This window comes from Corvus kubaryi, unplaced genomic scaffold (assembly GCF_017639235.1).
Source record: "Corvus kubaryi isolate FWS band 111438036 unplaced genomic scaffold, C.kubaryi_AGA036_p1.0 split1-37355, whole genome shotgun sequence".
In the NCBI taxonomy this organism is placed as follows: Eukaryota; Metazoa; Chordata; class Aves; order Passeriformes; family Corvidae; genus Corvus; species Corvus kubaryi.
In genome coordinates this window covers 4,295,583-4,320,009 of record NW_024582078.1, presented here as the reverse complement: position 1 = coordinate 4,320,009, position 24,427 = coordinate 4,295,583, and the positions used below count along the sequence as shown (strand labels likewise).

At 46.8% G+C, this 24,427-nt stretch overlaps 1 protein-coding gene across 5 annotated transcripts in view; it reads right to left on the bottom strand.

Annotated features, from left to right (window-relative positions):
* Nucleotides 1–3,381: 3,381 nt before the first annotated feature.
* Nucleotides 3,382–24,427, bottom strand: part of CTTNBP2NL (CTTNBP2 N-terminal like) — a 22,304-nt gene continuing 1,258 nt past the window's right edge. Inside the window, exons 1-5 of one of the 5 annotated variants that reach the window (XM_042013423.1) lie at nt 24,316–24,406; nt 19,165–19,272; nt 9,954–10,184; nt 8,167–8,292; nt 3,382–7,387 (exon numbers count right to left, since the gene is read on the bottom strand). In XM_042013423.1, coding sequence (XP_041869357.1) covers nt 5,909–7,387; nt 8,167–8,292; nt 9,954–10,184; nt 19,165–19,263 — 1,935 coding nt within the window. In that variant the 5' untranslated portion in view covers nt 19,264–19,272; nt 24,316–24,406 and the 3' untranslated portion in view covers nt 3,382–5,908. Of the gene's footprint in view, nt 7,388–8,166; nt 8,293–9,953; nt 10,185–19,164; nt 19,273–22,985; nt 23,748–24,315; nt 24,407–24,427 lie in introns of those variants that run through there. The other 4 variants (XM_042013424.1, XM_042013419.1, XM_042013422.1 and 1 more) reach the window with 4 other exon arrangements.

Genomic DNA, 24,427 nt, shown 5'->3' with positions numbered 1-24,427 from the left:
ACCAGGGTTTACTTAGGGTTTGCAGCTCTCCCAGCTCGCAACCATCAGACACCGTCTTCCCATTTCTGGCACCTGGCTGTAGGTGCTGGCAGCAGCAGATCCATCCTGGGATGGGATGGGAGGCAAGCAGGGAGCACTGGGCACTGCTGGGCAGCACAGGGACTCCAGAGGGGTCTCTGCCCATGGCATGTGGGCACCAGGTGAGTTTGTGCCCAGGCCCAGTGAACCTGCTGCTCCTCCAGCTCTTCGCGAGCAGCACATGGAGCTGTGGCATCAATGTGTAAACAGCTCTTTGGACTCCACACGAAAAAATTCCCCTATTGCTTGCAGAGCAGGATGAAGGCAATCAGAATCAGCTCTTCAGCTCGATACCCTTGTCTGTAAGGCACTCAAGAGCTGCTCACCCTGTGGGAGGGCAGTGCAGGGGACCAGTGCCTGAGGTGGGGAGCTCTGCAGATCCCTTCCTGACCTGGGACCAGCAGCGAGCTGGGACCTGAGCAGCTGCCTTGGATCCTGCACTGGCTTCAGCTTCCAAAGCATCCCCGATGCAGGGTGGCTCTCCACGGAGATCAGCAACTGCCCAGCCCACCCTGCGGGCTTGCTCAGAGCAGAGCTGGCCCTCACCACCCCTCAGAGCCACCCCTCAGCCAGGGCTGACTCCAGGCATGCAGCACGTGGGATCAGCGGCCCAGTGAAGCTGAAATTGTGCAGCCGTGGGGGAATGTTTTCATCTGGACCCTCACTGATTCCTAATTGGTTGGTGTTTCAGGTACATCTACAAACACCGTTGCAGCCATGCACATGGATTTTTTGAAATCCTACCTGCCCCGAGCAGGTACAGACCCTTAGGGACGAGCAGGGGATCCAGCATGGAGCAGCACCAGGAAAAACACGGCAGAAGGATGTACAAACTGGAAGCAGAGAACTGCAACAGAAGCACGTGGTGTCTCAATATCCAAATCTACCCCTGTGTGTGCTACTTTCCCTGTCTTCATACCGAAAGAGATGATTGCCCTGAAAGTGATTTTCCCAGATCCTTTAACCTGCTGCTCCGGCTGCCGCGGTGGGTTGTTCCCGGGCTGGCAGCTGCCGGGTGATGGGGCCGTGGCGCTGAGTGCGGCGCCGCGCCGGCGCCCAGGGGTTATCAGCAGAAGTGGCCGAGGCGGAATTAGCGGGGCAGGGAAGTGGGGTAAGCAGAGCTCAGCTTCTTGGCATGTTTGCTTGTGCTAAACCTGCAGCATGAAAACTTTTCACAACAACACTCAGCGCTTGAAGCCTTCCTTGGCCGCGTGCACCCCGGCGGAGGGCGAGAGCCAGGGCTGGGTTGCGCAAGCGAGCCGTGTCCACGGGCACCGCGGGTCGGATGGCCCCGAGCTGGTGCTCAGGCTGAATGCACGCCAAAGCAAAAGAGCTTTTTCTGACAGAAAGTAGGTCGCAGCATTTGGGGGCAACCACGCTTCCCGGATGATTCCCTGTGATAGGGGTGCCCGGTGATAGGGGTGTCCTGCAACAGGGATGCGCTGTGATGGACCTGCCCTTCGGTGCCCTTCCCTGCGATGGGGGAGAGCAGCGGCGGGGCCCGGCCCGGGTGCGGCGCTCCCGCTGCCCAGCGCGGTCTGCGCGAAGCGGCCGCGGAGCGGGTCCGGGCGGGGGCAGCGGGCGGGGAGCGGCCCCGGCCCGTTCCCCTTCCCGCTCCCCTTCCCGTTCCCGTTCCCGGGTGCCGGTCGCCCTCCAGCGGCCCCGCTGCGCCGCGCACCGGGCGCGGGACGAGCCCTTCCCGGGCTGCAGTGAGGTGCCCGCTCCTGAGCATCCCTGCCCGTCCCTGAGCTCCTCGTCATTCTCCTAGGCTGCCTTGAGCTCTCCTGCCCGGCCCGGGAGCGTTGGAGGCAGGGTGGGGATCAGGGGGTGCAGCCCCGGCTCCGCCCGGGGGCAGAGGTGGCTCGGGACAGCGCTCCCGGCAGTGCCCGCAGCCCATGTGCAGAGGGTGGCCAATCCCCAGGCCCCGTCTTTGTCCCACACAAATCCCTGGGCTCCCTCCTCGCCTTCCATAGACCCTTGGCCCCCCTCCGTACCCCCCACAAAACCCCCATTTCCCCTCCTCGCCCTGCTCAAACCCCGGGCTCCTCTCCTCGCCCCGCACACGCAGAAACCGAACTGGCACGGATGCGTTTTAGGGGATGAAGGAATGCCTTGTGCCCAAGGAACTGACTCCCTCTCCCCTGCACAGAAACCGGCTGCGAGCGGGCACCAGGACAAGGATCAGGACTGGCTTCGGGTCATGCCACTAAAGCCGGCGCCAGCCTCGCCCCATCCGGGACTGGGATACCGCCCGTGCTCAGCGCACACCGCGGCGTGTCGGAGGCACGAGGAACCAGCACGGAGGTGTTTACCCAAAGGTTTGTCAGCATTCCATGCTTGGGCAAGGACCCGCCACCGCCGCTGCTATAAAAAGCCATCAGGGCTGTGGCTGAGCCACACCAGCTCCCGTTCCTGTCCGGGCAGCGCTCCTCACCTCCGGCTGTCCCGGGCAGGAAGCAGCACCAGTTCGGTGGCTTTCGGCTGGTACCAGCACTGGCACGGCCTCGGGGATGTCATCACGCCTGGAGAGGTGAACAAAGAGCTTCTTCCCAGGCTGCTGCCAAACCTGTTCAACTGAACTGATGTAAAGATAAGGAAATCAGGTCACTGTTGAGGTACATTAGGGAGACTCAGGAGCTGTGGGCTCTGCCCGGCAGGAGGGCAGGGAGGCACCCGGAGCACCCCCAGCTCTCCAGGGCAGACGGCTGATGGTTCTGTGCATGGACTTGCTGCACGCCAGACCAAGCGGCTTTTCCTGCAGCCAGGGTCTGTTCCCAGCTGTATCCCGTGACATAACTGAGCTACACTCCTCAGCAGCAGAGGGAATTCCTGTGAGTCTGTATCCTGTCTGAACCATCAGCAGGGGACTGGGGTATCTCCTTCCCCCCAAACCCCAGAGAGTTCATTAATAGGAAGCATTATCCATTCAGTATTGTGACACTGCGGCAAAGAGGTACTCTAGGAAAACTGTTTTTACTTAAAAATACATAAAAGCCAGAGCTGTCTGGAGCATCCGGAGTGTGCTGTGCCACCTGAAGCACACACTGCCCCAGGGCCCCTCCCAGCTTACAGCACCAGCAGCTGCAGGTGGGTGGAGATGGAGGAGCAATATGCTCAGGCTGCAGCAGCCACGACTGCTCAGGATCCACTGTACTCCCACGAAATTTGCTTTCTTCTGACATTTTGAAGCTTCCATTAAAGCTCCAGGTTCCAGGTGAGCACAGATGCCCAGGTACCACCACCAGGACTGTTTCCTGCTGGGCAGCCCCAACATCAAACATTTCCTTAAGCAATTTGCACATCTTAAAAATAAAATCCTTTATTGATAATACGAATGTTTAACATGTCTAATGCCATCAGCTATAAAAATGATTAAAGAGTTCAGCTTGGTACATTTGGCTTTACAAATTTACAAGTGTTAATGAACTAATACTAGTGTTATATGTTTTGCACTTCATTATACTCCATTAGCCAGTGACAAACTCTGCAACAATGTCTGCTTAGGACACATGAGTTAGAGAAGAATATTTAGTTGCTTCCACACAGAATCTACATCAACAGTTAAATACTAACTCTAAAAGTCTTGCTGAATTAGTTGGATCCATTTTAATCCCTTGTGCTTAGTTTCTTTCAGAAGTTAGTCTACTAGCAAAAATACATTCTTTTGCATACCCCCTGCCCACATTATATTTTAGAAGAAACAGTACTCAGTGCATTTGCTATTAGACTTCATCATAGTATCTCTCTCTCTAGAGCTATCAATAAAGAAAGGGGATAATACCAGTCAGATTAATGAAAAAGCAAAGAAACTCATTAAAGCAGTGTATACAAAAGCCTCACTTTTCAATCAAAAGGGATACATGGGCGAAAATGCATCTGCCCATCCATTTTTACATTTATTCTCAGCAAGAGGAAAAAAATCTGCTGTGGAGACTTAGTTAAAAAAGTAATAAATGTGCTTCCAAAAGAGTCGCTGCCCACTTAGCTCTGGCTGCCTCTGTTCCCCTGCTGCCAGCACACAGACTGCTCCACAGGATTAGGAAAAACAGCCCATAATACCACTACCCAACAGGCTACTAAAAGGTCTCTGCAAACCTCTAAACCCCTGCCATGGCTGTGTGGGGTCAGTCCAACAGCCACCTCAGAGCAGCACAGAGCTCCAATGTCCTACGGAATGAGGCTCAAAGCCCAAAGGAACCTCTGCCATGGACAGTTCTGCACCCTCCCATGGCACAGGGGTGGATGTGGTTTCCCCACAACAAAGGGATTTTGTCTGATGAAAACAGTGAAAATTGGCAGAGGAGAATGTGTCTGTGGCAGTGGAAGCTGTGCTCTGTGCAAACATGACTCTGCTGCCGAGGGAAGTGCTAAACGCTGGATGACACCGAGCAGCAAGTCCAGTTTCTAAATTTAGGATCAGCTCACATCCAACACCCGAGATCATTAACTCAGGGTCGTGCTCTCAGCCTCTGCCACTGATCTGTGGTGCTTGTCCTGCATTTCTCAACGCAGTGACTCAGAAACCCACTGTGCTGTGCCCGCTGGTTTTCTTGCAGCAAACATTTCTGCTCAGGAACCAGCTGCTTCTCTTGGGTCCAAATGCTTCTTCACACACATGATCTGCCTCAAACTTAGGCAATTCCTCACTGAGGAATTTTTTTAAATCTCAGTGAATTGCCATGTTTTCTTCCTATGAGGCAGAAGATCAAAAAAAAAATAAGTATTTCCCTTGTACACTGTGTGTATGTGTGTGACATACTTACACAGACCTACATATTCAATTCCACAGCAGCAATGATTTGGTTCCGTATTTGCAGCCAAGGAAAGCTAGCCATAGCTAGTGGGTAAAATCCAGGTCAGACTTAACTGACACAGAGGAGGAACAAAATTATTGCTTTTGTTTGCAGTCGAAGATCCCATGTTACTGTTGCAAAAAAACTGTATTGTATGGACAAGCTATTTTTTCAAGTAACAGTGAGATCTTTGTAAAGAAACAGAAAGATCCTTTTCTCAGAAGTTCTACATACAACAGTAGAATGCTTGAAGAGCTTGAAAATTCCAGGTGATACACCAGAAACCAGAGTTTAGCCATTTAAAGCACACAAGCATCTTGTCAGGAAAGCAGAAAGAACTATATGGACAAGGAATACTGTCAGAGAAGTAATCTGGATGATATCACAACTAAATTTTACCCCAAGAAACTCATGTGTGCTTCCTCAAAGAGCTGGGAGCTATGTCCTGAAGGACACAGCCTGGCTGGCTGCACCAGTCTGGTGGTCACCTTGCAAAATTTGATGCACATTTGCTAACTTATCTTAGCAAATGGAGAGAATTAGAAGGAAAACCAGTGTTGGTTTCAACATTCAGGACTCAGAAGAATTTGTTTTTGCAGCTAGATGTTACCCTCCTCACCTTTTCCCAAGAATCACATTCATATTGCAAGCTTAGTTCAGGCACTTTTATAAAATGTTCATCTGGAGTAAAAAGTCTGCAAAAATTATTTCTGCATACTTTAAAAGTAGCATTTCAGTCCCACTAAGGTTGATAGGTCCCACCACATGATTATGGTTCCCACCACATGATTATGGTTGTCATCTCTAATGATTTGACTGCTGCCAGGAGACATTTGGAGGCTACTGTATAGCTGTAGTTAAGGTTTCTTCATAAAGAAAAATATTTTCCTACCTATTAAAAAGAAAAAAAAATATACTAAACGCTTTATACAGACAGAATCTGCTACTATGGAAATAAATAACATGGAGTGGAGAAACAGTGTCTTAGCTCCAGGGTAAGCTAAGCTGTGGAATGTCACATTCCCATTTTCTGGATACTAGCTGCTGCTTGGCAGGAGGATCTCCAGGTCTTTGCCATTTGACACGACAGTGCTGTTAGAGCAGCTACTCGCCACGTCCATGGGGGCACCCAGGGAGGAGGCCTGGGAAGAGGTTTTGGTTAGTGGAGCAGGGGCAGCAGGTGACTGAGCGAGGCCGGGTTTCTTTGGAGGAATGGGTGGAGGGTTCCCTCTTTCTGCTCTAGGAATGGTTGGTGACTTAATTCCAGGAGACAATGGGCTTAGCGGACTGGAAACCTTGACAGGGCTTGGAGAGTGACCAGGATCGGTTTTGGGGCTGACAGCGTTTGCCAGGTTTCGATAGTCTGTGCCAAAAGGGGAGCTGTTAGGGGAGACAGGCTTGATGGGGCCCTGCTGGCTGGTGAACCTGGACAGCACCTGAGTGACCGTGTTGCGGGCCAGCTGCTTGGCAGCGGAGTTGTCTGCCAGGGTGGGAGACAAATCCCGGGAGGGTGGGCTCTGCAGGCCACTTGACTGATGGTCCTGCTCTGCTTGAGACTGGAACTTGTGCCGAGCCGCGTGGAAACGCTGGTTGATGCCCACTTGGTAGGAGGACTGGTAGCCAGGGCTGCTGGCAGAGGCTCCCACTAAGCGTTTAGTCAGCACTGGTGAGGAGCAGGGAGAAGGGGTCAGAGAGGAGGCAGCTGTGCTGCTGGGAGACAGGGACACACCAGCAGAAGGGAGCTGGGACATCAGATGCACTGGTGACTCCATTCTCACAGGAGAACTTCCATTCTCCACCGCATTTTCTGAGGCTGCAGCAGATCTCTCCCTTTGAACTTGGCTCTCTGCAGCATTTGTTTGCAGTAGCTCCCCACCCGTCTGCCCGTCTGTGTCACAATGCCCATTGGATTTTGCATAGGAATGAACAGGTGTAGAGGGGCTGGCAAACATTGTGTGAACAACTTTGCTGGTGCCGGCAGGGTTTGCTCGCTCTGCCTGCAGACACTCGGTCTGGCAGGACACAGACTTCACTGGGGGACTGTCAGTCGTGACCCCCCTGGATGTCACCGAGGGGCTGGGCTGCACAGGCTTGGAGGGACTGTGCTCCTGGCAAGAAGCTTCCAGCTCTTTCAGGGCTTTCTTCAGGCATTCCACCTCTTCTTTGAGTGCTTTTGTACGGTTTTCTTCTCTGTTCAGCTTAGCTTTCAGCTGTTCTCTTTCAATGTCAAACTCTGAGAGCTGCTTTTCTACTTGTGCTTCCATCTGCAAACCCCGCTTCCTCTTGGCTGCCAGCTCCTCTTCCAGTTTACTCACCTTACTCTTCTCCTTTTCCAGTTTCAAGCTCAGTTCTGCTGTCTTCTGGCCCTCTTCAGCTGCTTTGGCAGTGGCTTTCTTGCACTCCACAACAAGCATGGAAGACAGTTGCTTGTGGCGTGCCCTTTCCTCCTCCAACTGGCTTGACAGCTTCTTCTGTTCTTTTTCAAACTTTTTCACTTGGGATTTTTCAAACTCCACCTGGAAGTTAAGAACAAAACAGACTGTAAGGGTACCATAAAACCTCCTGAAAGTGAATGCAGAGCAACACCCCACAGGGAACAGGTTCACTGTGTATCTTGGAGAAATTACACAGTAAAAGATGACAATGGCTAAGAAAGAGGTTATTGCCCCAGAAATCTGCAAGACAGTCTGGAATGACTCAGCTTGCACATAGTAACAATTATTACTTACTAGCAGTTTTATCCTGTATGAAATTCAATTGACCTTTAGTGAGATATACACCCAGTCTGTCATGCACTGACTGAACAAGCAAAGCTTCCTTCCACCTCATTTACTACTTTGTCAGTTTGCCTTTTAAAGGTATTTAGACTTTAAAATGCTGATGTGTTATATATGTTTAATAAAGGCTACAGTGCTTGAGTAACAGAAAACAGTGGCTTAAATATTTATTAGTGTCTCTGAACAACACTCCCAGGAGATCTTCCACGACTTACTCTGAATTTTGAGTACCGCAGAGCGCTATCAATTTTAAGTGCAGCCCTGTTCTTCAGAACTCATCAGATTTTGGGCTGAAGTAAGATTTCAAAGCATTTGATTGCCTATTAATACCTTTTAGCACTGCTCAGCTACCAAAACACACTGAGAAATTTCAGGTTGTTTTTCATATCAAGATGATAAAAGCTAGGAGTGCCTTACAGAGGGAGGTTCCTGCTACTCTTTCATCACATCCTTGCCGAGTTCACCGCCCAGGAGCCTGGGGTTTCAGTGGGCTGGGTCATGGCCAGCCCGAGTGGTACCTGCTGGGTGAGCCGCTCCCGCTCCTTCTCCAGCATGTAGGTGACATCGTCCCCCTCTGCCGTGTCCTGGGCGTGCCGCTGTCTCTCCTCCTCCAGGTCCAGGATCACCTGCCCAACAAACATCAGCTACTTCAATGTCCAGGTGCCCTCACAGGCAGGAAGAGATCAGTGCCTTTGTACACATCCAGAATGACATGGGAGAGCAGCCTCAGACACCCAAGTTCAACTCAAATCCTACAGAAAAGCAGCTTTTGGACAAGTTCAATGTATGTTATTATCTGGTCAAATTGAGTCAGTTTGTGAAAGACGTTAGGAAAACCTCACACTGGATCTGTGCTCATTTTACTATTAAATATCTAAATTGCTCACTTTTCCCCCAGACTGTGCAATATCCATGAGAAGTTCATGTTATGAATGGTGCCCTTACCCCAGGGGTTGGAAGGGATCTCTGGAGATCATCCAGTCCAACCCCCTTGCCAAGGCAGGGTCACCTGGAGCAGGTTGCATAGATCAGTCCAGGAGGCTCCTGTGTATCTGCAGGGAAGGAGAATCCACAACCCCTCCACAGCCTGTTCCAATGTTCTGTCACCCTCAAAGTAAGTCAGTTTTTCCTCATATTCAGCTGGAAATTCCTGTACTTCAGTTTGTGCCTCTTGTCCCTTGAAACTCAGAATTTCCTGGCAGGACCAGCAACACAAGGCCCAGCAGGAGCAGAGGTGCTGCGCCCAGGAGCCATGGCACACTAACAACAGGACAGTCCCTGCTGGGGCTCCAGCAGCAGCTCCTACACAGGCTTCTCCCCAGTGCCTTACAGGGATGTGAGGACTCCAGTGTAAAGTTTATATTAAAGAACATTAATTTGTTCTTCCACTTAAGAACAAGATGAGCTCTTGAAGTGAAACTGCTTCCCATAAGGACCCAGTGAAGGAGCTCCTTCAGCTTTAACACTGAATTACATGAATAATTGAAATGCTATTAACTCAACAAAAAAGCCAGAATACAAACTTCCCAAGAGGCTCTGCTGTATCTCATCACCAAAACTAAGCTCTCCCAATACACGCTCACCATGAATTTAGCAGTTCCTCAGTCTTCCTGAAATTTAAGCTTCCAAATAATGCTTAAATATCATCAAGTATACAGGAAGCTTTTCACAGAAGTAGACAGGAAAAGGTGAAAAAATATCTGATTTTACTAGTATGATTTAGCTGGATATTTGGCTGAAAAGTGAAAAACAGCCTTGCTTACTTCTAGTGACTTCAAATTTTTTTGGAAGTACAGTCTGACACCTGACCAAGTACTTTATTGGTGTCAATATTCATTAAATGTGTGTCTGAAGAATAATATGTGCTTCATTAAAAAGGCCAAGTGGCATGAAAAATACTTTTGGTTACTCCATACTTCCTTAGGGAAGCACAAGGAGGTGCTTTCACCTGGCACCAGCTTTTCAATAACCACAGAGAACAGGTCTCAGGCACGACAGTGATAGGTCTGCTGAGAATTCCATGTTCCAGAAACCCTTTCTTGAATTTTGGGAAGCAGTATACTTCCCAGCCGTAAGCTAGCTCCTTTTGGTGTGTCCTAACAAAAACATCCTGTGTATATTTCAAATTCTGGAATTATAACTAATCAGCTCATCAGCTGCATCACCTGGAGTGAGAAGTTTAAACAAAGGTGAGAAGTCCTTTTAGTTACCAAACCTCAGGGCATTTAAGTGTTTTTACTGAAGTTAACGTGTTATCAAAATGCAACTATTAACTCCTGCACATCTTAATTGAGGCAAAACCTACCTTTCTGTGTCTGCTTTCTGCAGCAGCTAGTTGGGATAACATTCTTTCCTGCATATTCTTGCAATGTTTCATCACCACTTTCAAAATAGATAAAGGATTGGAGCATACTGGTTGCTTTTCACCATGATTCCCCTCTTTCAGGGTCTCAAAGTCTCTCTGCAAAGCCATCAGTGGATCACTGATGTTGTATTTCCCATAGCGTTCCTCAATGAACGTGTCCCTGTGCTGGGCCTGCAACACAAAAACAGATTTGCATTTTAATACACTTACACTGGCTAAAGAAGACAGGGCTTTACAGTTAATATTCCTTTTCCCCAGTTTTCCATTTAAGGAGACTTTAACACATATTCATATCCTGTTATCTGCTAGAAATAAAGGAAATAAAGAAAAATACTGCTTTAAAAACACAGCATCTCCACAATATATTCAGTCTACAAACATCCTCATACCACAGCTACCTGCCATGGCCATGATTTACATTCCACAGCTGTGTGAAAGGAAAGGAGGTGAGTACCAGCTCTTGCTCAACAAAAGATTTAATCATTTATTGTCGCATCAGTGAAAGAAGCAGTTGTGTGGTTTCCTTGACTATGTCACCATCAAAGAATTTCATGTTGAGAAATTAAAGAGTTTCATTCTTGCAATCGTCTATAAATCTGTGAATTGTTAATAAAATCAGTGATGTTCTCATCCAGACTAAACAGAGTTTAGTTTCTCAAGAAGCAAGACAGGAATGATGAGGTTTCTTTTGGTGCTTGTAAGAATTAAGCCAACTCACACGTACCAGGCTCTACATTTACAGCATTTAATCGCTGCACTCGATGAGCTCAGAGGTCTTTTCCAACCCCAATTATTCTATGAATCAGCCACTCCACCTGGAAATCTGTTTGTTAGGATACCAATAGGCTTATTCTATCCAGTGATGACTGTTCTAAAAACAAAATTTCATAAACAGACAGATATGAAAGTATTATCTGCATGTTTACCACCATGATAAGAAACCATATGAAACCAAATATTTATGCAACGAAAGACATAGGAGGAAAAACAGATCTAGATTGAAAAGAGCCCTCAGAGCTGTCTTGGCTCTAAGAAATATAATCATTGATTTCCAGTGAAATGGTTCTGGGCTGAATTCTGAGCATATGTGAAAACCTGTGACCGTGTTTCATTCCCCTGCGTGTTACTGACAGCACGACCCTGAGCCCAGCAGAGCTGATGCTCCTGCCAAGAAATAGCACCTGAACAGGAGACTTCAACTTGATTCCCCTTGATTCATATTGTCTTGTAAGGACTGGTTACCATAACAATTCATACCTTTTCTTTTCTACAGAGTATAAATCACTGGTCTGTTCTGCACTGGCATGTCCTCAGTGAGGACACAGAAAGATGTGGGTTTTTCCTCTGCACGAGACACCTGCACCACGGAAATGCCAGAGTGAGCCCCGGGACCTTTATCAAAGTGCATTTAATTTAGAAGGTATTTTAGCATGTGTGACCTACAGGAGAGTTCTAATCCTAAATGCACTTTTCCTGCCAGAGCACACACACAGAATGTCTTTTCCTTGAGCAACTGCCCCAAACAAATGCTGCCTGCACCTTCTCAGGTGTGCTTCACCCTTCTGCTCCCAGCTGGGCAGAGCACAAAAAGCAGATAACCCATTCTAAGTCAAGCACAGCAGCTTTTTGGAGCTGGTGGAAGGCTCTAAACATGAGTCCCACACAACCCCAACTCTGCTGATGCTGGGAATGGCATTCAGCTGAACAAAGCTCCCTGCTTTGAATGCAGAGCCAGCCCATGCCAGCCTCACTGTGCACTTCCCAGAAACCCTTTCAGGGAGCAGGAATGGCAAACTGTCACCCATTTCTTATGGGACTGCACAAGGACATCATTTAGATAGGAAAGACTGAGCCTGACTCAAATGAAAAGACAGCTCAGAAGCCAGAACTTCTTGGAATGGCTCTTTTCTGATGTCCCAGTATCAAAACCACAAATGCTTCCCTCGAGCACACAAGAGCAGGAGTCACAGAATCATGGAACACCCCCACACAGCAGCTGGTAGAGCTACACTGGAACAGTGAGAGTTAAACAATAAAACTTGGCTTTACTCAGAAAGCTGGTGGGATTTTCTGGTCCCACCTGCATTCTGAAATGTGGCCATGTGATTAACATGAAATAAACTAAAAAAAAAGATTTTTGCTCTTAAAAGGAAAAGTGTTTGCATTACCTTATAAGAGGCATACAAAACCCAACCCAAAATATCTTCCCCATGACCAAATTAGAGACATTCGTCCTGTGATTCCAGTTTGGAGCTGGATTTTAACCCTCCAGCAAACAAACACACAGGAACAGCTCACACTTACAGATACCCCTCCTTCTCTATCAGCAATATCCATCAGGAACTGTGGATACCTTTGATCAGAGCTTCAGATATTGTTCTAACTTTACACAACAATAAAAAGGAGAGGAAGGAAAAGATCAGCCCTGGAAATGCGAGAGCAGCCCTGGATAATGGGGCAGCCCTGGTTTAATGAATCACAGGAAAAACTACAGGGTTTTTAAAAATTTTTTAGGAACAGGGAATCTTCTGTTTTTCTGAAGCATTTATAAAAATGACTCAATGCAACCTCAATATAAGTGTGGAGGGAACTTCTAAGTGACTCAAGCATTAATAAGTCTGTAAATATGAACTGGGATCTCCATCCAGCTGGCCTAACTGCTTTGACAGATGAGCTTCATCCCAACTCATGCCAGTGCTGGCCATTCTGCACAGAAACATGGGAGAGACCCTTCAGAAGGGCACCAGTGCTTCAACTGTGTAAACAAACCTTGCCTTTACTGCTGGGCAAGTTCTTCCTAATAAAAGCTCCAAAACAGGAGATTAAGGGGATTTTTGCAATACTGAAGGTGTAACAAAAGCCATGTTTTCCTCTGCTCCTCACAGCACTGGGCTCTGAACTCTGTTGAATTTAGTGGGGTGGTTTATTTCCTGTTTGGGAAAGAACAAGAAGTTCTTCCTTGCTACTCTGAGCAATTAAGTATTCTCCTGAACCAGCATGACAAACAGATGAGACTATCATAACATCAACAGCTTTCTCAAGTCCAGCTATTCTTCTTTAGTAGCCAGCAGAGCATAAACATTTAATTAAAGTTGTCTAGACTAGAAAAGGTCTTAACCAGGTCATCTTACACTGACCACATCAAGTTTGCAAAAACAAACCCAGTGCTTTGGCATTTGGGCCACTGTGCACTTGGAAACGCAAATAGGGATTTTCCAGCCCGTGACACCTCTGTGCTACAGCTCCTACAGAGCAGCCACCTGGGTCACCTAAATCATCGAGGCAGCTCTTGGAAAATTAACTCACAGTGCCATAATCTCAGAGGTTATTTTATACAGGTGTGGGAGTGTCACAGAGGGTGACTTCTGCCATGGCTTGTGCTCCTCCCCGAGACAACTCTGCAGCTCAACTTCTCTGTCACTGGAGGTCACGTACAAACATCTTCAACACTTCTGATTTTGTCCTGTCTGAACTGGATTCTACCTTAAATACAGTTGTTGTTCAACTTCCAGAACAGAAGGAACTTGATGATGGAAGAGAAACACTCTGTTAGTGAGCCCAGAGTGAAAAAAAATCAATCTGGATCTCAGATCCCAGCATAGAAAACGCAAATCCACAGGAAATAAGGCTTAAATAAAAAGGAAATAAGGTTACAAATGCAGTGTTAGCTTAGGAGTGGAAAATTTTGTTTGAACACCAGAGATGACATTTGTACCTCCAACATCAGCAATGGTGCTTTGAAAGAAGATGCAATTCTGTGCAATTAGATCTTCGAATTTAGTACCTCCACCTCTATCATCCCAAACATGCAGAACTGTGAATTTCCCACCAAAACATTTTCAAATTCCAGAGGCAACTAAATGGACTATTTAGCAATTTTCAAGACTATTAAACTGACCTCTCCCAACAGGAAAAGAAGATAACATATGAGCTTGGGGTGCTTTTAAAAACAAGAAGGAACTATACATGTGAACTACCCTTAAAAATAAAATTCCAGAAGATTGGAAAAGTTAGGCATAAGTAGAGAGGGTTCCACATGAAGCTGGCTGGCTTTGAGCTCAAGTTTGGGAATTGCCCACTGCCAGTCTGTTTGGGAAGAGATAATTCTGATTTTATGGGGCAGAAGCAATATCTGACCCAACTGAAAAGATGTTTCCTGTGCAGGCAGGCAAAGCAAAGGCTTTGCTTTGTTAGGAAAAAGATACTGTTTCCTCTTGGGATTTCTAGGCTGTTTTGGGATGAATGTTTCCCATAACCTATTTCTCTATTTTTTAAAATAAAATATTTCCTTCTACTGAAACCTTGTTTATGCGACAATATTCTCTCTCTCTTCAGTAATCTTTACAACTTGTTTTACTGGAACGTCAAACGGGGAATTTCCAAGACTTATTTCAAGTGTTTTTTGGACATCAAGTAGAGCATTTCTCTTCCCTGTAATTTCAGAGTTCAGGTTTTAACCCTTGGTACAAGACAAACACACTCTTAATTAACTATAGCTACTGAGTTTGCAGTTCTCCAGTAATAATTTGCACAGAAATTCCTCCTTCATGTAGCAGAGAGTGGAATAAGCTTTAAATAGCTCCTTACTGCCTTGAACTTCCTTATTAGCTTCTCTCTCCAGAGACAGAAGTTGGGAATAAAGACAGGCTGAGGTCACAGCAACCACTGACAGAGAGAAGGGAAATGGGGGTGGGGACCACTTGCTTTGCCCAAAAATAAATGTCAAAATGCTGAAGTGGGATTTCCAGTGTTGCATTAGCTCCAGCTCTGCAGCAATGCCAGGCACAGAGCCACCAAGTAAATTGCTCAAACGCAGCATCTGTCTTAACTGCCATCATTATATCAAGTGAGCAGACCTGACAAACGAGAGCTACCCATATTACCCAAGTAAGACCTGCTCTCAGCTTTGAAAAATAGAAGTTTTCTTAGGAAATGTCAAGCAGCACAAAACTGCAACTTCTTTCCCTGGGAACTTCTGGTGAAAGGCGGGCTGTGCCTGGCTCCCAGCACCCTGGGATGGTGGTCCTGGGCCTGCACAGTGCTCAAGAACGGCACTCTGGTCACCCCTAAACCGGGGAACCCAGCGACACCCAGACAGCTGGAATTCAGAGCAGGAGCCCTTCCAGCATGGAAGTCATTCCCACCTCTCTGCTCCTGGCTCAGCACACACCTGGGTGCTGTGAAGGTGAGGAGAGTCAGCTTTTGAAAGACACTGGCAAACGGTGCTGCTTCAAGCAAGAAATAAACAAAAAATTCCCCAAGGTTGCAAGAAAAGCTGTAAGGAATGCCTGCATTCCAGCAAGACAGCACCCATGGGAACACTGCTGCATGGAAGCTGCTTTGTAAGTGATGCATAAGCCCAGTTTGCCCCATCTGTGAAAGATTTAACAGCAGGAAGGTTTTGTATTACTGAACTTTTCTTTTTACTTAAACAAGAGGTGGACTTACATTTTTGAAACTGCACTGTAAACCTAATTTCTAAATCCACTAACAAACAGCACTTAGTTTTGCAATGCATTAATGTTGCTTTATAGTGAATCACTGAACTCAGAAGCAAAGAGATGAATACCAGCTCCCAGTCATTAACACAAAATAGTTTCTATTCCAGTGTAAATTGCCTGAGGCCTTATTAACATAAAAGAATAAGTCAGAAAGCTGTTTCCTGTTTTCTAAAAGTAAACAGAACTTCAGTTCTAACGTATGGAAAGAACAGGGAGGAGGGAACAAAGTGGTCTAACACAGTGATAGAGATCCATTTAAATATTGAATTGTTTCCAGTCATGGTGTGCTATTTCCGAAGGCAAACCTGTGGTTCATGCAATCCTTCCTACACAGCAATAAGGACTGAGAGTCTAACTCTCAGGATTATGCAAGTCTCTGACAGCATCTGGGTTTTTTGGATGATATAAACATAATTATAACTACAGGAAAAGGAGCACAATAAGAAATGAGGCTTAAAATCTGTTCCAAGGAGAACATTGAGATTTATGTAGTGGACAGGAAGCTACTTTCAGGCAAAAAAAAAAAAAAAAAGCTTTTTTTTTTTCCCAAAGAGTTTTTAAAACAGAGGAAGCAAACTGAAGCACTGGGAAAGAATATTTTGAATACAGTCAGTTTGTCAGACAGCAAAGGAAGAAAGGGTCAAGATTTGGGGAGAAGGGGTGAAAAGAGGGAGAAAAAAGAAGCAAGTTCAACAAGCAGTGTCTGGAACGCCTGGCTCAGCAGCTCGATTTTGACACGGAGAGGGAACGGGGCCAGTGCCAGCCAACAAGTGCCTAACACCGTGAGGCAGAAGAAAACTATTTTAAGCTTTGTCATCTGCACGCATGGATTCTCTCTGCTAAATGCCAGATGCTAAATGTTTGTCTCTAAGCATGCAGGAATATCAATTATTGCAGACTGTACTACCATTGGATTACGTGTTTACAAATTAAGGTACTCTTCCTCTGCAAGTGCTTGTCCTTTTCTATCATGTACCAAAGGATTTGACTCAACCAGAGCTCGGAAGCATTTAAATCTGAAGCAGAAGTAAAATTAGCCCATGAAGGGAAATGTGTTTTTGTTATGTGGGAAGCAAACAGGCAGACAAAATTCTGATTTCCAGCCACTGACATCTATGTGTTTAACATAACTGCTGGAGAAAATCACTGCTGTGGTTTAGGATTATGCAATCCCCTAATAAAGTTCAGAGGATTGAACTCCACCCGCTCCCAACATATGTCCACATTTAACACAAAACTATTACTCTTCCAAGGAAATCCAGCTGCCAAGGCAGGTACTGTCCATAACACTTAGGGAACAGAGAGAGCTGTGAGACCCTGTCAGACAGTTCCTTCCTCTGTGTGTGGAACAACCAGCTTCCCCCAGCCCTGGATGTCCCAGCTCCTCTCAGTGTAAATTACTTAATTTGTCCAATATATGCAAGTCAAACTAAATGCTCTCAAGTGTAAATCTTTAATTCAGCCTTAGAAGGTTTTTTTTCTTCAGGGCAGTACTTTCATGCATCAAAACGTGAGTAAACAGATTAGCAAGGTTTCCTTTAATTAGTCACACACAAAGTCTTCTAGCCAGTGAGGCATGGTAAAGCTGTTACCACAGTTACTATCAGCAAACAATGAGAAAAACAGTGTAAGGCCAGAATTTCTCTAGCTGGATATTCCAAATAAATGGACAAAGCAAAGCTGGAAGTTCTCTGCTGCTGAACCTTTGCCCAGCCACCAGATTAAGCAGTTACATGACTTTTCCTTCCATGTATCAAAAGGGCAACAGGGCTGCTGCCAGCAGGAAGCCAGGCTTGGGCTGCAGCATCACAGAACAAGCTTTTGGACCTGAGGAGCAGCACAGCTGGAGACCTACAACATCTCACAGCGCTGCAGGCAGAGGCCACATTCCAGGGGTGGCAAATTTTCCCTGAGATCACTCTCAGGAGGCAGCAAGAGCCAGCTTGGATCTGAAGCTTTCATTGCCCTTTCCCACCACCTCCAGCTTTCCTCACAATCTGAAACACTACAGCATATCCCTTAGAGAGGAAAGGGAAAATAGCACTAACCTTTGATTAGCTCAGTATTTTATACTCCATAATTATCAAGCATAGGTTACAATTTCGTTTAATTTCTTCTCAGTTATGAGTACTTGACAAATTATGTCAAAGGGTATTCTTACTGTATTAATCTCCTCACGCAAGAGGGAACTGCAAGTTAAATTTCAACAGGAAAGATAATTGCTTTACACTACTGGAAAGCAGGCAATAAAAAGTCTGTGGAATGGAGCTGCTACATTTCTTCCCATCAGTCTCTCTGTGCTCCATTATACACATTTTACACTGAAATACTGAAGTGAAGCTTGTTTTGGTAACACATTCTGACCACACACAATGAAAAAAACAGATCTCAGGACAGAGGAGAAAGTGTGTTTCAAAACAGAAACCAAACCTTCCACCTGACCAACAGTTTTGAGAAGGTAACAATATTCCTCCCAAATAAAAGGAATATCTAAATGCAAAAGCAACTAACAACAAACATAAGTATCCTGACTGTTCTGGAGAAGGATATCCCTCCACTCCCCTAAGAGGTGTTTGAAATCAAGCTAGAGAAACTTCTGCTGGAAAAGCAAGCCCCTGCAGCTCTCAGGCCTGCAAGCTGCCATTCCTCTTTTGAAATAGCTGCAAGTTTTAAACAGTATGAGAAGTGACAGGTCAGCTTGAAAAAGCCTTCAATATTCAACCCTGACACAACTAATTTCTTCCAAAATTGACCCCTGCCATCATTTATACCACTGTTTTGTCCACAGTGTCAACCAGGCATCCTTCAAAGAGCAGCAGAATTACACACAGACAATGTATTTTAAAAAATAATTTCCAGTCTCAATATTAACACAGCAAACTGTGCAGAGAGCACCACAGCCCACACCACCCGATGCAGCTCAGCAGCAGCACAGAGCCCACACCACTTAGCCAGTTTTCCTGCACCATGAGCAGTTTTCCTCCACCTGCCAGAAGCGGCTCCAGCACCACCCCTGCCTTGTCCCATCACATGCCCTCACAGCACCCCGACCTCAGCTGCACTGACATGGATTGAAAATGGCTTTTTGAAGCAGTTTTAGCTGGCATCTGCCTCACTGGAAGGTTACACTAATGCTCGTGCCAGCAAAGGGGAAGAATAAGTAGCTGAGCACTCAGGGCTGCTGCTCTCAGCAGTGCCAGCTTATGGTGACTTAGCCAACACAAAGCCATGGATGTTTTTTACTTAGTGTGACGTTACTGTCACTAAAAGTCTAATCTGTGATCCCTCTTGGCGAGGAGAGTTTCTGCTTTAAGCAGCCCTCCTTGCTAAGGGAGAAAAAAACCTACAAAGGAATTCTTATAGGCCTTTTACACAGCAGAAACACAAGGTTCTTTATCAGAAAGGATGAAAACACACGCGTAACACTGTACTTCAATACCAAAGTGCTTCTTGCAGCCAGCTTCCAATAATGAATTCCAAGACAAAAATTATATACAGCATTTATGATGTAATCCTGCTGATATTAAGATGGGATTCTGAACCAGTAATAAATCTTTACCTCTGAACTTCACCTTGGATACAAGCACTCTGCAGAACTTACAGTAGTACTGTTGTCATGTTTGTTTCTTATCCTGATACTTAAAACCTACCTTTAAAGCCTCTATGACAAGATCTCTTGCTTCTAATTCTCCCTCAAGAATGCTAAACAGCGTCAGTAGTTCTGGTTTGCTGAGTTTTTCCAGATTCATCCTGAAAACCTGAAAAATAATGAAACCTAGTTTAGTAGGTATTTCCTTGGACATTAAAATCAGTATTCAAAGCTATGACGTGTAATTTGCATTTAACTTCAGCTCCCAGTTTTTTGGATTGCAAATTGCCCTGAGGGGGGATCATTTTCTTTCCAGCTTCCAAGAGCAGTTGCAGAAGATGCATTTGTCACCCTCTCCCAAGGGACACGAACACATGCACGCCCAGATGGTGACGGCAGAACGTGAAGGCTAACAGGACCGGACAACATTCACCAAGAAGTAGCCAAAGTTAACAGGAGAGGGGAAAACCACGGATATTTAAAAGTCATATTGATTACACATCTGCATCACACAGCTGCAAACATCACCGAGGAGCTGAGATGAACGCAGGCCAAGCCAGGCCACCCACAGGAACTCGACAGTGATGGGAATGTTGCAGTGCTGAGATACGCTTCCTGGGAATGCCACTATCCAGACTAACAGAACAGGCCCAAACCACTTTACAAAAATCAATGCCACAGAAAATACACACTTAATTACTATTCTTTCAAACTGTTTCAATATCACCATCAGTTATTAAATATAATTTTACTGCCTACATACGAGATTCATCATCTAAGCTGCACAGAAAGAAGCTTTATACTCCCTTGCATCTTTGCTGATATACTTAATACTGTCCAGTAATAACCCTTTTTATTACATTATTTTGTTAAAAATGGAAATAATTTCAGACTAAATCCTTGTCTCTGATGCAAATATACCCATTGATACAGTCCTGTGCTTTGTACCACCATCAAATACACTTTTCTGAGTCCAAGTCATGTCCATCTTTCACCATGCTTTGTGTCAAGCAGAAAATGCTACAGCGTGAGGAAGCTACTCAGAGATATCAAACTCCAGTGGCAAGTGATAAAGGGTTAAATTAGCCCTTTCTGGAGAAGTCTATCTAGCTAAAACATTCAAGTGAAGTCTAGTTTGTCTGAAGTCACTGCTCCTTTACAACTGATTTGCATAACTGTGCCTTGGAGAGTTATACACAAAAGCAAGTTCTGTCTTGTTTTCGCCAGAGCAGTTTTCCAGTCGCTGGGAACAGAAAATTCTGTAGTCTTCATACAGCAAGAGAAATCTCCTCTGTGCCCCTCTGCTAATCAGGGAAGTGTCTCATCACACACTCACATTCTTGCCTCACACAGTGCTCTACATGAAATTCCAGAAAGCAGCAACGTTTCTTACAGGCTCTCCTGGCTCACCCTCCCACTGGCATGGGCTGCTCAAGGAAACGCCAGTGGAAGTGACCACGACTGGCTGTTCCAAAACCAAACTGAACTGGACTCCACAGATCTGTCAGCGTCGCATTTCCGTTCCCTACTGCAGATCCATTCAAGAAGAAAATCCACGAGTGGAACGTTTGGGAAATCTGTTCATATTCGTCATCGTGTCAGCCTGATCAAGAAGCCTGATCAAGACTTGACACAAAGGCATAATTTAGGAAACTCACTGTATTAACTCCAAGCACATTTCTGTGGGCCAGGGCAGTGCTGGTCACTCTTCAGCACTGATCACTTCAGATCAGCCAACGGACCTCGACAGAGAGATGTCCAGGGTGGGAGCCTGACCATCTCCCCCAGGTCCGGACATGGCTGGAGGGTTCTGTTGCCGTGGGGAGCCTGGCTAGCTGAGACCACGTGGAAGGAGTGTGACTTACAACTTGGTCATCTTAGAAAAATGAGAGGAGAAGGCAACAGAAACAGCAAAGAAATGCCAAAACATAAAGCAGCCACACAGAGTTAGAAAAGACAGAGCCTGGTGCTAGTCTTTGTTAATTACCATGTTTGTGTTGGTGCTTATGTCAAAGCTGCAACATTTCCCTGGGCAGCCTTTAAATGTGGAATATCCATATATCTCCTTAGGAGATGCATGGCTTGGTTTCAAAACCATCTCAGTCCTTGCTCAGACTAAATTTACAGGTTCTAAGACTGAATCAATACCGATGGGAAACACCTTTTATTGCCAGATACTCACCAAGCTACAGAAGTGTTGGGGTATGATAAACCAGACTGAAAAAGGAGAAGCTTCCTTGGAGATCTTAGAACAAAGTGTATCATATAATTCTGTTACCCCAGGACAGTAAGTGTTGAACATGACTGTGTCCATGCTTTTCCCTTAAAAAGAGATAACGTGGAAACGTGCAGCTGCACCTCCCCTTGAGCTACCAAACAGCTCAGTCTTATAGCAAGGACAGCTACCAGCTGCAGTTTGGTATTTTAAAGCTATTAGTCAGGGCAGCAATAATTTCTACTCTATATTCTAACCACTCCTATTGTGACTTGTGCTTCCCAGTGTTATAGCAATAAGCCATGCTATTCTTGCCATGCCTCTGTAGTCTTTAATGTGCTCAATAACATAAACAAACCCTGTCCTAAAATATACAGGTAAAAATACTTCAGAGAAATAAAGAGCAGGAGCCAGTTTGCACAGCAATCATTTATCTAACAACAAGAGGTAACATTAAAGGTACATAAGTGGTACAGCCTCAGCTTCCTCATGTGCAACCTGCTGCTAGAGAAGATCTCTACCTGCTTTGTTTGTACCAGTTACCCCCCACTGCCGAGGGAACAGACTGGGAGCAGATACTACAAATAAAGTCACTGCTCTAAAAAACCACCAAAATGTACTTGTATTCTCCACTGATCTGAAGGGAACTTTCAGAACACACCAGGCAGATGTCTGTTATGCTGAATGGATTACAATCCCAAGCATTCCCTTTAAGGGCACTAGGGAGCTGAAAACTGGGGGGGAAGAAAAGCCCTATTCATTTTATGTTATTATTTTACAGGAGCAAGAAGCATCTCTGGATCAAAGAGCCAATAAGCATGTATTTGAGCTCCTTTTCCCCTATCCAAACCTAAATCCAAACCCATTCCCAGCCCTCCAGGCTCCTGAGGTGACTTTTCCAAGGCTGCTTTCAGGCTACACACCCCTGTGCCTTCCCTCATCCCACTTTTTAACAAAAGATCACACCAACTCTATTCAATTACCCAGTTCTCCCCCTTGCAAACAGCCCCGTTCTACCAAAGGGATCTGGACACTTCAGCTGGGGAACTTGATCCTCTACTTCCAAACCTTTAACCAGAAGACAGAGCTTCCCAGCATCAGAAACAAGATCTAGGGGAACATTACACCTTTACATCCAGGGAAATACACTGAGTGCACTCACACAGATCACAAACCACAGAGGCCTTGTTATTTAGTCTGATGATATAAATATTTTCCCTGAGTCTGAGATATACCACCATTTTTGGACAATAAGCCAAGCCAGAGTTTAGAGCATAAACAAAGATAATTACTTTCTGCTTGCCTAAAGGTGAGCTTCCTTTCAGCTATGGACTGCTGGAGTCTCCTCAGCGGACCCATGCCCACCCCCCAAGGAGATAAAACTCTTCTAAGAAGGTTATTTCCCAGTATTTAACTGAAAATAACTATCAAGAGCAGTTTAAGTGTACGTACAACCACACCAGCCAACAAACCAGGGGGAGTTATCTTTGGCATGTGCCACTTGAGGAACAAAAGAGATAAGCTTGCTGCCCCTGGCAGCTCCTCCATGTCCTCAATCACGGCGCGATGATTATGAAACCATTCCAAGTTACATTTCACTGGTCTCACAGACACACGGGCACGAACGCACCGAAAGAATGTTGCCAGCACAAGAGAACCTCACCCACCAACTTCAGCAAAGGTTGGAGTCGGGGGCAGGAACCAAAGAGCAGCTGAACGCGCAGCCCCGAGGCACTGGGAGGGCAGCTTGTCAAGGGGAAGCTTCAAGATCCTCTGCGAGCCCTTGGCTCAAAACTCTTCTACTTTATAAAAAAAAAATCATGAAGAACAAAGCTTGTGTTCCTTCTTCCTCTGAAAGAGGGTATTTCCTAAACCTACACCAATGCAACAATGCCACAATGTCAATAATCCTGAATCAGCTTAGTTTTCTTTCCTGTGTTCCTGAAGAGGAACTGGTATTTTCCAGGAGCCAGCATGGGCAGTCGTATATATTCACATTCATGGGAGAACCTAAATGACCAGTTTGAGAAGTCCTGATAGACAAGTTCCCAAAACTGCTGCTGTGTGTATCGGGCAGTGTTTGAGCTGTTCCAATAATTACATTATGTTTATGTAATGAAAAAAAACTAAAATAGACTTAATAGTTGTGTACCCACAATGCTACCTGGCATTGCATCAGAACTGTGGGGAAATAGGTTAAAATGAGAAGTGTTTTTATCTCCTTCACCTCTGTATCTCAGCCCTAAAGGAGAAAGGACATCTACCCACAAAAAAAACTATCCTCACCCCATTCATTTTTGAAGTAATACTCAGAATGTAGCAAATTAGCAAAATTTTGAGCATGAATTTTCGTGTGGGTCCTTGAACAGCCCCTGTGCAGCAACCGGAGCTCCTCGAGAGAGAATTCAAACCATCGCTGGCTCCTCTGACCTTCAGCCCCCCCCGCCCGGGGAGCCGCGCCCCCTCCTGCCACACGATCGCTCGTGACCCCGGCACCGGGACGGGCGGACACCGCGGGTCACCCCGGGACACGGGGCTGCTGCAGCCGCCAGCGGCGCAGCCGGCGCTGCCCGGGGACCGGCACCGTCCAGGCGCCGGCATCGGGGAAGGGGTGGCAGGGGCCGGGCTCGGAGGCTCCCGCGCTGCACCGGCCCGGTACGACCGCGGCGGACAAAGAGAAACGCCGCACCGGAGCCCGCGGCCGCCGCTGCCCGGGGACCCCGGCCGCGAGGGAGGAAAGGGGGTGCGGTGCGGGGAGCAACAACCGGCTCCATCGCCCCTCGGTCCGCCGGGCCCGGCTGGACCGGGCAGCGACGCCCAACTCCCGGTAACGCCCCCCGGCCTCCGCGCCCCCCGATCTCCCCCGTTCCCCCCCGATACCATCCCCTCCCCGCCGCCTGCGGCCGCCCTAGTCCCGACTGCGGCCGCCCCCGCCCGCAGCGGGGCTCGGCCCCGCCACCGCCCCTCTCAGCCCCCGCGGGCCGGGCCGCCCCACACCTGCCTCTGCCCACCCGCAGGGGCAGCGCCACGCCAGGACGGGCCGGAGCGCGCCGGGCCGGACCGAGCCGTGAGCGGGACCCGCGCCCGCCCCACCGCACCGACCTGCCCT